The sequence below is a fragment of the Papaver somniferum genome, chromosome 3 (assembly GCF_003573695.1).
Source record: "Papaver somniferum cultivar HN1 chromosome 3, ASM357369v1, whole genome shotgun sequence".
Classification (NCBI taxonomy): Eukaryota; Viridiplantae; Streptophyta; class Magnoliopsida; order Ranunculales; family Papaveraceae; genus Papaver; species Papaver somniferum.
Genome location: NC_039360.1, coordinates 83,340,006 through 83,353,537, shown reverse-complemented (window position 1 = coordinate 83,353,537; position 13,532 = coordinate 83,340,006). Strand labels below are relative to the sequence as shown.

The following is a 13,532-nucleotide window of genomic DNA, read 5'->3' as shown; positions in this document are numbered from 1 at the left end:
ATCTACTAAAAACGTGTTGCACGTCTTACAAGGATCGATTCCCTCTTGTAAATTTGTTGCACCTCTTATTAGGATCGGTTCCCCAATGACTAGATAAAAGTTGCTATTTACAAGGCATCGATCATACCATCTTGAGTGATTACTTAAGATCGGTTTCACTAATAAAAGTCATACCAATACATAAGTCAGGCCTTGTGAATAGTTTTACCAAGATACATAAACAAGTTTATGAGCGGTTATACTAAACACACATATTGGTAATTCAAAATAGATTTGCAATGAATAACAATACCAATAAGCCTAGCGATTTCCCTTTCGATTCACAAAACGAGTTTATGTACTTACTTCCTTTAAACGAATGTAAAACATTGTTTCCTATGATGAAATCTTCACTCATACCCATACATAATCACAATAGCATTCATATGATCATGTCGATGTCTTATATACAAAGTTCAATGGTTAAGCAATAAACCTCATATTGTATTCCTTAATACTATGTCTAACTAGAGTTTCATATACAACTTCGTAGTTATGTTTTCAATATGCACGACGTGAAAGATATGTTAGGAAATGAAACATTTCAAGTCAAATATTACTAACCTCAAGAGGAAGGATGATGTTTTCGTTGTAGCTCCATACGTCTTCACATTCTTCAAGTCTTCATGTAATATTTGTAAGTCTCATATCTAACACTTTCAAGCAAACCTATACGAAGTTGACTCTAGTATATAATCAAGCGACTCTTTAAATGTGTTTTGATTCATTAAAATATGACAACCAAACTTGACATACCAACGCTTGGTGGGTTCAACAGAGCTATGCTCTAACAAACTTTCTTGCAAAGAAGGCAACAACATCATATGTAAATCATGAGTGGGTTTCTACACTTTCTATCTTTTTATCTCCTTTTCTTTACGAGGATGCAGTGAGAAGAGCTTTTCCATGTAATGTAAAACTCAACTAGTTCTTATTATAAATATATACATTACCAAAAATCACTCTGTAGCAGTAGAGGTCAATGGCTAAAGTTTTGTGTGCTAAATCATTCTGCACTTCTCTCTTGAACCTCTTAAACTTCAGCCGCTCTTCATATTGACGTGGATCTTGACTTATGTGGATTTAGAAGCTGACTTAGCATGCTAAAAGCTAATAGACTGTTTGAATATACATTCAGAAATTGCTTTTTGAATTCTACAATTTTAAAATGACTTCTACAAATAAAAAGATAAATTTTTTGTGAAACAACTTCTGCACCTAATTTCTACTTTCGGTATCCAAACGCACTTCTCTCTTAAACCTCTTCAAACTTAGCCTCCTCTTCTTATCGACGTAAACCTCTTAAAACTTAGCCTCCTCTTTTTATTTACGTGGATCTCGACTTACGTGGATCCAGAAGCTCACTGGACTGGTGGAGACAGCCTGCTAGTAAAAAGCTAAACATGTGACATTTGTAGTCGAACGGTTAAGATTGTCTTCCAATAAATTGACTCAGTGAATCGACTCCTGACAGATCGTATGGTCAGAAATGATTTACAGGTTAGCTCAATTGTATATGTAGACCGACAACAAGACTTGGCGAAAGAAAATCCCAACTTATACTTCTTTCGATTGGGGACCAAAAACAAATCTCTGCTGTACTGTGAAATCTGTGATGAGGAAGGCAAAGCTTCAGAGAAAAGAAAAAATCATAATCCTTGTTTGTTTCTTCTTTCACATCTAATTCCTTTTAAGTTTTATCTTATAAAAGTAAACCTAATCTACTTCCGGTTGATACTTATCAAAATTATTTATTAAAACAAAAACAAGACAAATTTCTTAATCGGGAAATTTGTCAGAGAATTTGAGGTAAGACTTCCGACGAAGATGCAACGGAAATGTGGAAGGTGGTCGGAGATAGAGAAACTGGTAAACTTCCCCCCTATTCATTTATTAACCGTGTCAAATCCAATCGCATCTCTTCTTTGGAACTTTCAAACTACAAAGAAATCGTCTCTGCTCATAAAGGAGCTGTCAATTCTCTCCAGGTTATTTTTCTCTGTCTCTCTGATCAAATATGTTGCTTTTCAGTCAATTAATTTTTACCGATTTGGCATTACTTAATGAACTTTTAAGCTTCTTGTTTGATTATTAGCAATTATTATGGCACTTCAATTAATGTGTCTCTACTCATGTTTTTGAGAGTAAACTTTCCAAGTTTGTGCAGTTGAAGTGCTAAATTTGGTTCAGCTTCATAGCTCTTGGAGCAAGTTACAAACCATATTGGTGTTTCAAACGTTTTCCACTGAGTTTGTTAGATTTTTTGGATGACCAAGACTTTGCTGAAATCGAAAGCTAGAATAGTGTATATTTTTATAAGAACAAAGAGGGTTGTATATAGAAATAAGGTCATTTTGAATAGTGCTCACATACTAGAATAGGTTATCCATGATTTGGACGAAGTTATCCCGTTAACAGTTCAGAAGCGCTTAAAATTTAGTCAGGATCCCTTACATACAAAAAGCTGCATCACAACTTTGGATTTAAGCAGCTTGTAAAAAAAAGTCCAGGCCCTGTTCCGTATATATTTAAGACTAACTATAGAATAATAGAAGTACACAGTATTACAAATATATATGTGGAAGCAGTAAACATATTTAAGAGACATTCACTTGCGTGGAAACTAAATTGTCGTTGTGATTGTTTTCATAATTGATCGCAAGGCCAGGTTGATTTGATCGAAGGACGGTATCTGTTAGCTGGTGCTTCTGATGGTTCAATTGCAGTTTACGATGTTCAAAGTGCCACAAAACATGAAGGAAATGGCATGGTTGCGAAGCATGAGCACATATTAGTTGTTGACAAGCGCCACGAGCAAGGTCATAAATATGCAGTGTCCTCGGCCACTTGGTATCCAGTTGACACAGGGCTTTTCATCAGTGGTTCTTATGATCAGTCTGTAAATGTATGGGATACCAATACAACACGAGTAAGCATTTTGACCCGCTGATCTTCACTTTATTAGGTTATTGAGATACACTTGGTATTCAACTTTGTAATCTTGTTGTTCCTTCATAGGTGGTAGTAGATTTTAAATTGCCTGGAAAGGTCTATCGAACAGCTATGTCGTCAGTAGCTGGTTCTCACATGCTAATTGCTACTGGAACTGAAGATGTTCAAGTTCGTCTATGTGACATTGCTTCAGGGGCATTTACACACACATTATCTGGTCATCGTGGTAAGATTATATTTCCTGTATTAGTGTTGTTGTTGTTTTTTTTTTTTTTTTTTTTTTTTTTTTATGTCCTGGATTCACGGTCAACATTCTGTTTCTTTGATTGAGTTTGTAAAAGTTATTATTGATTTCCTATAAGCTCAAACAGTCAGTAGGATTTATACGTTAACTCATTTTATAGCCCTTGCATCTAGAATTCATTTTGGTTTGCAGGTTTTTAATGGTCCACGTATTATGTTTGTGGTGGCAGATGGTGTAATGGCAGTCGAATGGTCTACTTCTAGTGAGTGGGTTCTGGTTACTGGCGGATGTGATGGAGCAATACGTTTTTGGGACATAAGGAGAGCAGGATGTTTTCAAGTTTTAGACCAATCTCGATCTCAACTTGGGAGACGACCGCCTCTCCTTGAACACTTTCCGACAAAAGTAAGTTCCTTTATGATATACTAGGCCTTTGGGTTGGATCTATAGATTACGAGGTATGCGCAAATTTGTTGTTCCCTTTGCTCCAACTTCTATAAATACTATTAACCTCTTACAATGCATGATTGATGCTTTAAATGGAAAGAGATTCATGCTAAACCAAAGAGGGTGAACCCCTGCAGTAGTTGATTGTAGGCTTAGTTGTGCGCACTTGATAAGAGACCCAAAGCTATTTACGTCACTTACATATTTACAATCTGATAAGCCACACTTACATACAAAAAGATACTGTATCACAGAGAGTTTTGGAAGTCCCTGAGTTTAGATGCATCTTTTTTTATATAATGTATGCAAAGTTATAACTACTTTGGTTTACATGGTGCGACTGCTACATGTCATTAAAGCAGAGAGTTCTTCCGATTCTTTCTGCTACAATATAGTTGTATAGATAGATACTGATAGGCATAGTTTTTAAAATCAAATATTCATCATCCTCTTCTGCAGTACTGCCAAGCTAGACATAGTGTGTCTTGCTAACATGTTTTACGGCTTAAAGCATTTCTTTCTTATCGCTTCTTGATGAAATAAACAAAAAATTTTGGCTTAAAATAGGGGTATGATGGATGCTTAGTGAGTACATTTGCATGTAGTTATTTCATATGGTTGTCGAATTTATGTGATCTTTTTCCTTTAACTTGTTGCTTCCTTGGATCGTAATTTTTTGTCTGTTCTGCTTAGGTATCAACACCAAAATCCTTTTCAGCAGGTCAATCTTCTACCATCAAGGTGAGGGCACCACAAAAGAAAACAGCTAATGGTACTGGTGCAAAGCGGGTGCCATCCCTTTATAGAGTTCCAAGTCAGACCAAGGGTTCAACCGGGAAGAGATTACATCCTGGGTTGTTGTCCAGTCATGATCGGGCTACAGCTCACTATGGTGCTGTTACTGGGCTAAAAGTAACTGAAAATGGAATGTATTTGTTGAGCGCAGGTCAATATTTATCTATTTTAGTTTTGTTGAGTATCTTGAAATTCTTTTGTACCTTCTGACCTTAAAATGCTTGTAGGTTCATCTTGGGAAAACCTTTGACTAGATTGTGTTGTAAATTAAACATGAGAAGCTATACGAAACACATTGGATAGACCCCTGGTAGTTATGCTGCTTCATGCTTGTGCAAAAGTAGCTCATGCTTCGTGGGTGGTTGCCAACATAAAGTCATGGAAAATACATTAGTATATCAGTCAGTTGTGTTCTGGTATAGATTATCTTGGTGCAAACGGTTAGGTGTCACTATTTCTATTATGTAAAACGGCATGAATAGGGAAGTTTCATTGGGACAACATTATGAGTACCTTACGGTTTTTATCAGATATGTACCGTCTGCACGAATAGGTTGAATCTTTTTGTGCATCATCGCCATTGCTGTTGCAAAAGCTAAATTAGACTTGTTATCTTGAGTCACATATGCCTTTTAGATGCTCCGTTAATGTTTTTGGTTCATGTCAATAATTAGCTGTTCGTATGAGATGATTTCTTTCATATTATTTTACGTGTATGCAACATTTAAACAGTAGATGTTAAGTAAACAGTAACATAGCAGTGAATTTATTTGCTTAAGAGTTTCAGGCTCTGATTCACGATTGAGATTGTGGGATATTGAATCTGGCTGCAACACTCTTGTGAACTATGAAGTTAAGCGCATTGAACCCCGGAAGGCATTACAGTTGGCCACTACTCAGGATTCATCCCTTGTCTTCGTTCCATGTATGGCAACCATCAAGGTAAGTTGTTGCAAGACGTTTCAAAGAAATGATAAGTGGCATGTGTCAGTGATTTGCCAGCAATTAACTTACGAAGATTCTCGCTTTTCAGGCATTTGATGTGTGGTCAGGTCGAACATCCGAGACATTTCGGGGTCATTATGAAAATGTGAATTGCTGTTGGTTTAATTCACAGGATCAGGTGCGTCTATATATACTTAAGTTGTGAACCGAGCTATATATATTTAAGTTATAAACTGGAGTTTCTGGTTTTGCTTTCTCTCTGTTAATGACACTATTCACTGATGATTATATTAGTCCGAACCATCTATCTTATGGTCCCTATATGAACCGGAGGAACTTGTTTCACTCCTTGCCTAAAGTCCCGTAATCGTCTTCACATCTATTTCTTCTTCTCCTCAAGTCTATTTAAGGACTTTTTTGCAGGAAACCCTTGAAATAGGCAAGATCGTTTTAATCTTTATTATTCTGAGCTTGTCAGCTGATCTAAACCTGGTGGTAAAACATCATGGGGCTGACTGATGCTACCTGCAACTTATAGAAGGTGTATGAACATCTTTTTATTTGTTCTATCCATCTCTAGAAAAGCCCACGAGTTCTTTTTTATTCCTTGTAAAGAATAAACTCATTTTACACTGCATATATGTATATAGTTTATGTTTAAAACTAATCTCTTCCCTTGCTTTCAGGAAATGTATACAGGTAGCAATGATAGACAAATTCTTGTGTGGTCTCCACGCAAAATACGACTTGATGAAATGGTACTCCCTCTGTGCAATGATGTACTGGTTTTTCATCAACAAAATCGAACTTGTATAACTGGCACTTCAAGTGCAAATTTATTTGTCACAACATTGCTCATTCATTTAAGATTATGCAGGATGAAGGAGGAAATAATGAGCAAGATCAGGACTGCTGGAGTGACTGACTGATGACCCAACTTCTGTCATTAATTGTTACAGGATTTGAGACCAGCTGGGACAGTAACACCAGCATGTTGAAGTGCATGTGCATCACCATAAACAGAAGTGGAACTTGATAGGAATCTTTCTGTTAATAACTCCTTCGAACTTGGTTTACACTTTGTCAAGCAACATGTAAAGTTTGTGAGCCTTTAAATGGTTATACTAGACTTGTTCACCTAATGTTTTTGAATATTGTTATCTTTTGGTTTTAGAAAACTATATTAAGAGGTGGGATCTGTTGAAATTGTTCGATTTAATATTATCTTCTAATTTCGGCAGTAATGCTTGTATGGAGATCAAATGAAAACTAATATTTGGTACATGTATGAAAAATAATAACCAAGGTATGAAAATGAGTGGATTCTCAGCAAAAAACAAAAATGAAAATGAGTGGATTAAACTATGGACTACATCATTATACAATACTAAAATTTAGTGTTGTACTAGGTATCACCAGGGCCTTACGGTCCCGGCTCAACCTCTCCCTTTAGTCTTAAGTGTACATATTTTATTTCTTTGTGACAATACATTGAAGAAAACAATTAATATATCCAAATACTTTAAAAAGACTACAACTTAATCGATTATACAATAAATAACTTATATCAATTCAGGATTCCCATACTTTTATAACATTACTATTAATAGAATTAATCTTTTAAAACTATTCATGGTTACTTGAGACCGAAAAAAAAAAGTTCTTTAGTTAATTGTCCAGATGATGTATATGTTCTTTGGAAGTGCATTTCATCAACTTTTTTGTTGTATTTCCCATCACCGTGAATATTACATTATCTTTTTCATCCTTTACAACCAAATTCAGTTTGTACCTGTGTATATTTTAAGGCGTTAGTAAGTCTCGGTGTATTGTCCATCCATTATTTAAAAACATCGTTCATTCTCACCATGGTATATCATATTCATTTTTTTTTTGCACTTACTACATTAAGGTTCCTCGTCTTCATCGTACTCGAACTTTTTAACACGTTTGTTGCATGCCATATAGTGCCATTGTTTGTTCTCAACCAAGTCTAGCATCGTCGCCTCGCAGGTGAATGTTTACCCTGCCATTTACTCGAACCAACACATGTTTAGCCATGTCTAATTCTAGTAAGTAAAAATTTCAACCAAATACACACTTACCATATTTTCATTGCATTGTATCATGTCAGTTGCTTCATGGAGAATCCAGAACAAAATTTTAATGGGGGCTCATATTGTTCTTGAAATTTTTTGAGAGTGCAAAATAATGCCTCTCCTAATGCATTGGATGATTTATCTTTATGTTTAGCAGTTGATATCTCTTCAAGGACACATACACATAATAAAACCATATTTTTACGACAATCCCGAATTGCAGTGCAATAAATCAACATGCTAATATAGAAAAATAAAATAAAATACATCAATGTTGTAAGAAAGCAATTATAGGCACCCCAACAATCAGTAAGGGATTTACTTAAGATGAGAGCAAGGAGAACTGGTGTACTCCATTACTTTTGAAATATTAATTTACCAAAACCTCTAAACTTTGAAAGATTAATGAAGCAACCATTTCCTTAATTTTTGGGTGATTTTTGATTGGGTGATTTTGTAGTAGCAATTACCGCATATACTAATTCTCAAAGAAATTATGTGGGGGCAGATGACTTAGTTGTCGCTGAACACGTATTAGATATATATTGGTGTGTGATAAGTTTGAAAATTCTTATGGGGGCCTGCGACACCACATGCCCCACTATGGATTCGCCAACATAGTCTTTTTATTTTCGTTGGGCTCATCTGGTTGTGGCGAGCCAATCTTATTCATTCCATTGTCTTCTGATTTAAGCATGTATAAGTTAATTTTGTAGGTTTAGTACGTAATATATAAAACTCATATAATCTTAATTTTATTCGGTGCACTTACTTTTTCTTGAATTCTGCATAAAACATAGTCATGGTCGTTCTCTTCTTATAGTATTCCAATATATTCTCAATCAAAGACGTCCATTGATTCCGTCACCAGAGAATCTTCTTTCATGTTATTTCTTCAGAAAAAAAGTATTGATCTTTCTGGATTTTAGTTTAAATGTTGTTCTTGATTGCTTTATAACTGTCCTGAATTTCATCTTCCTGAATTCACAAACCGACCATTATTCTTCTGTAGAAAAACTGTTGTGTTTTCTGAAGTTCTACTTCTGTGGACATAGTTAAAGATGTATTGAATTGTTTTCTTGTAGATTTGAACTTCGTCCTTTGTTGAATATGCAATATGACATATCATTTAAATTTTCTTTGTCGGTATTGTGATATTTTATCAAAAGAATATACAGTTTATTTTAAAAAATTAAAAAGATTAACTTTTAACCCTTTTTTTTTTGGTACACGACATGCAACAGGTAATCTAGAGTGTTAATCTCCTTTACAGAGTTTGTTATTTTTACCAAGCATAATATTGATGTTAAGTACTAAAAACTATACAACTTCTGAGATATTAAAAAAAAAAGTGCACCTTGGTAGTTTTGCTTTAACTTGAAAAAGTATCTTCCATGTTGGGTCTTATTTATAGGTTTCAAAGAAGTCTAGTATAGAAAATCATTGTTTCCATATAATTAAAATTGTGATAATTTCCTACGGAAATCGGTTTCCTAAGGTAACTTCAACTGCTATTATTTTTCTTATTTTTTTATTATTAATCGGATTCCAACAATAATAAACTGAATTAAACTTATATTTATGAGTTCCATATGGACCGACTGAAACTTTGCTAGTATTTAATTGTAGACCATTAAAGTTGACCACATTACCCTACATTTTCAAATCCAACTTTATTTGTACAACACACTAATGCTTATCACTAAAACCTATTTTTTTTATTATTTTTTTCTTCGTTTGAGAAGTTGAATGAGAGGAATCCATTGATTATTCCATATTATGGTAATAGAGCAGATGCCTAAATCTGTCCTTCACATATCTAGTATCACACTTTTTTACAATAAAAAATAGATTACCTAATCTGAAAATTCACTTAATTCTTTATAGGTTTTAGGGTGAGAATCTTGTAGGTGCAACCGATTTTGTAAGATCCACAAATAAATCTTAAAAGTGTTGATAATAAATGTTTTTTGGCTTTCCAGTAACTGGAATGAAGGTAATTATCTCGTCAAACTATCTTAATTAGTTCTCATTTTTATTTTTTTTAATACATAAAATCCTTATTTTTTGTGGTTTAATCTATTCATTGTATCACATTCTTTAGTTTAGACAATCGCAATGAATTTTAGAATTGTTACTATAAATTATTAAAATATGAACATCATTATAAATGTATTATAAAACATGGGTAATTAAATTTAAATATTATTCTTTCAAAATTTACATTCTCTTGAATTCAATTACCATATATATTGCTTAATAAACATTATTGGATATCTTAAATTATGCTTTGATGTGAAGGACGTACTTGTGTACTTATTTAAGTCATTTTTACTTCCTATTGTATGTAGGGTATGGGGTATTATCAGGTGTACTTACACTCTAGGGTTATTGGTGCATGTTAAATATCTAACTGAGTTACCTTATCCTTACAACTACTACTAACCATGTGATCCCACCATCTTACTTACTGGTTTTAGATGTAGTTGCAAGGAAAGACAACTTAGTGAACATCATCTTTATAAAACTAAGTGGCGACGGGACATAGATGTTTTTATTTCAGTTAGATCCTTGATTGTAGACCTTAGCAAGGTGCATGCGTGGCTACCTGTTTTAGTGAAATCCTTAGCGACGGACATTATAAGTTTGCATTTTAGAACAATGTAAAACGATACTGCCCTTTAGTTTGTGCATAACTACTCCAACTTAGAAATTAAAGAATGCATATACCTAGTTGCAAGGGAAGATTACTTAGTGAACTCACCTATTAAAACCAAGTGGCCATGACACAAAATTGTATTTAGCTTAGTTAGATATTTGGTTGCAGACATTATCAAGGTACATATGGATACTTAGCTTCATAAAACCCTTTGTAATAGACATTAAAATTTTGCATTTTATAACAATAGAAAGCAATACTGCCCTTAAGTCAGCGCCTAAATACTCCAACTCATAAAAAAAAAGTATATACCTAAGCAAATCCACTAAACAATTGAAGGTGGGTAAAAAGTATTCTGACTTTCCTAGAACATCTCCTTAAATTCAACCCTACCATTATGTATGTATCCAATCATCGATTAATCTCTGATTGGGTATGGTAATGTTTCTACTCAAAGACAAAAATGTTATATCATGTGTTATCAAATCATTGTTTTTCAAGCTAACTATCAGGTATGAACTTATCCCAGATTATTTTTGTTCACTCTCTAACTTATGGTATAGATATAAAGTTATATCACATTTAACTATGTTGAGCTAGTTTCAGACTAAAGTTTGAAATTAGGCCTTATGTCAGTAGTAGTATGTGTGTTTCAACGCATTAGGCAAAGTTGATAAAAAAAAACAATCTCATCACAACGATTTTGAAAAATATGTAATTCGGTACCACAAATGTAAATCTAAATAAAATCTACTTGTTGTAGTTGGTATAAGCAGCAAAAAAGGTTAAATCGGGCATATCTAAGAAAGTTTATTCTTGTTATTTATGCAATTGATAAGTACTCAATTTTGGAAGTATAACAATTTCTTTAAACTATATATAGATAATATATACTGCAACTAAAAATGAGATTTGCATTTGGAATTTTCTATTGTACTGTAGATAATGATTTGTAATAATACCATGATTCAAATATAGTAATGTAATTATTATGCAATGATTATGCCCCTGCATTAGATATAAATAATACTACTTAGGCCGTAGTCTATGATATATCATCCCAGGGAAACACAACCGCTCTTGTCAACCAATAGTAAATACAATCTATGCGGCATGAAAATTGGCGAAATATGTCATATAACACAGTAAGTCTAGCTAAAATCTTTAATTACTTTTTACTGAAAATTAAAACAACAATAATGGTAGTTGATATGCATGGAAACGGGTAAAAAAATTAAAACAACAACAATGGTAGTTGATATACATGAAAAGGGAAGAAGAAAAAAAATCATCTTGAAATCACAACAAAGTTCACATGTGAATTTAATAGCTCCGTAATAAACCTCGGGTAGATGTTGTTTGTGATTGAAAGATCCTTAGTTTCATTTGGTAGTAGCACAATTATTCTACGTACGGTAATTATCTTGACAATGCTACCTGAAATTGCCCGTAGATAAACACAGGAGTCAATAGATCGATTCTAACGTAGTTCATTGACTGTCTGCGTGACTTGTTGATTGTCATATCGTAAACAGGAAAGACAACAAACTGATGCCTCGTCGGGTTAATATTCATCTCTGACGCTGACGGTTTGAAATTTATCCTCGGGATGAATACAATTTCTCCGGTTATTTCACCAGATAAAATCTTGGCTGCAATTACATGTTGTCCAAATCTAGTGAACAATAGTCTTACGCATTGCAAAGACCTTCTCTTGGTGCAAGAGTTCTCAACACCATGATTGGCAAGCCAACTTTGATATCTAACTTGAACTGAGGCATTCAATACGGATTTAAATTCTGCAAGAATTCGCTGGAAAGGTGTGGAATATTTCCAGCACCACCCGCATTCAGATTTTCTGCAGCAAGATATGTTTATATATCCTCGTCTAGTTTTTCATTGCTTCTGCATTAATCTTTTGCACATCGTCATTACGGGATGACAATATAACCCTCTTATTAAAGCGTTCTGGAGACACTTTTTTGCTTGTTCCCATCCATGGACAAAGTTTAGTTATCAGTCCAGGCATGTCCTTGCATCTATTTACTAACTGTGGAAGATCAACAACTTCCTTGGGACTATCACCAACCTATTATTTATATCCAACATATAGAGATTAGAGACATATTAAAGGACAAATGCAACAAAGGGATGTAAACAAAATTATGGTTATTCATAACTGTACTAAGAACTTTGGAAAAGATATATTTTTCGGTTCAAGCGCATCCAACATCATATTTTGATGGAGCGCCAAGATAGTGACATCATTCCTAAGTAATGATCTCCTCAGACATGATCCAACGGTTTCTTCAAGATATCCACTGGGTATAACATGCAACGTGTTCTAAAGTCTCCTCCTAGAACAACACTAATTCCACCAATTGGTTTTTCTTTATTCCAAATATCACGTAGCGTTTGATCAACTGCTTCAACGTAAAACTTATGTTGCATGGGAACTTCGTCCCGTATAATTAGTTTCACTTGTTTCAGGAGTTTAGACTGTGTATCATGTTTGTTACCTCCACAAACACTGTTCTCAGTTATTACTATGAGAATCCTGAACATCGAGTGTGAAGAATGTATATGATAAAAACCCTAGCTCATTGTGTACTTTATTAATATGAAAACATATAAACATGATAGATAAAAACTTCTGGTATATATATATATATATATATTTGATTTCTATGAAGTATCTCTGCAATATCAGCATTTATTTTAGCCGTGTACGACCTCCTACCAAAAGAAGTGAAGCAATTCCAGACGAAGCAGCAGTGAAAACTATGTGCCCGGTCATGTGCCAGATAGACGCCAATATGTTATATGGAAATGTTTTACCACTTCCTACGTTGCCATTGAAAAAAACAGTTTATAGTCACCATCTATCACAGAACTAAACCCGGAGTTGTATGCTGATGACTGGACGCATTTCAACTTCCTGATAGTACTCTCTTCGACTTCAGCATTGCACACTGCGATTTGAAGGAACTGATGCTCTCGCATGAACTTGTCACCAACAACATTACTGCATGTCAGTTTTGGTCTTGGCATATCCTCGAAATCATCAAACAACTTTCCAGATTCACGTAGCTCTTCATCCAAAAGGTACAACCCAAAAATCAAGTACCTGCTCATCAATTGGCTTCCTGATCGATATTATACTTTATGCAAAGTTTAAAATATAGATCACCACATATGTTTAGTCTAAAATTTGACCACAAAAGGTCTGGCTGATTTAGATTATTGTCACAAAGAATAATTTTAAAAATATTTCTTAACGGAACTCCAGTGTAACTGCCGCCTCTTGTAAACACGTAGAGCATTCATTGTCTTCTCTTAAGATTCCAAGTGC

The 13,532-nt window shown here is 34.3% G+C and overlaps 1 protein-coding gene across 2 annotated transcripts; it reads left to right on the top strand.

The window, feature by feature from the left end:
* Positions 1-1,601: 1,601 nt before the first annotated feature.
* LOC113356682 (WD repeat-containing protein ATCSA-1-like) lies at positions 1,602-6,727 on the top strand. 2 transcript variants are annotated; one of them, XR_003363097.1, is made up of 10 exons: positions 1,602-2,027; positions 2,708-2,968; positions 3,058-3,217; positions 3,465-3,640; positions 4,376-4,628; positions 5,265-5,419; positions 5,511-5,600; positions 5,846-5,963; positions 6,109-6,180; positions 6,300-6,666. XR_003363097.1 is itself a non-coding variant. In XM_026599889.1 (9 exons), the coding sequence occupies exons 1-9, from the start codon at positions 1,878-1,880 to the stop codon at positions 6,345-6,347; spliced, it is 1,365 nt and encodes a 454-aa protein (XP_026455674.1). In that variant the 5' UTR covers positions 1,602-1,877; the 3' UTR covers positions 6,348-6,727. The 2 variants fall into 2 exon arrangements, 1 of the variants encoding a protein (XP_026455674.1); XM_026599889.1 differs by lacking the exon at positions 5,846-5,963 and having other exon boundaries at positions 6,300-6,727.
* The last annotated feature ends 6,805 nt before the right edge of the window (positions 6,728-13,532 follow it).

What these genes read in the sequence shown, in the direction of transcription:
- LOC113356682 (XM_026599889.1), top strand. Translation starts at nt 1,878, where the DNA reads ATGTGGAAGGTGGTCGGAGATAGAGAAACTGGTAAACTTCCCCCCTAT. An exon ending in TTGAACACTTTCCGACAAAA is followed by an intron (nt 3,641 to 4,375) that starts GTAAGTTCCTTT and finishes TGTTCTGCTTAG; the next exon opens with GTATCAACACCAAAATCCTT. An exon ending in GGTTTAATTCACAGGATCAG is followed by an intron (nt 5,601 to 6,108) that starts GTGCGTCTATAT and finishes CCTTGCTTTCAG; the next exon opens with GAAATGTATACAGGTAGCAA.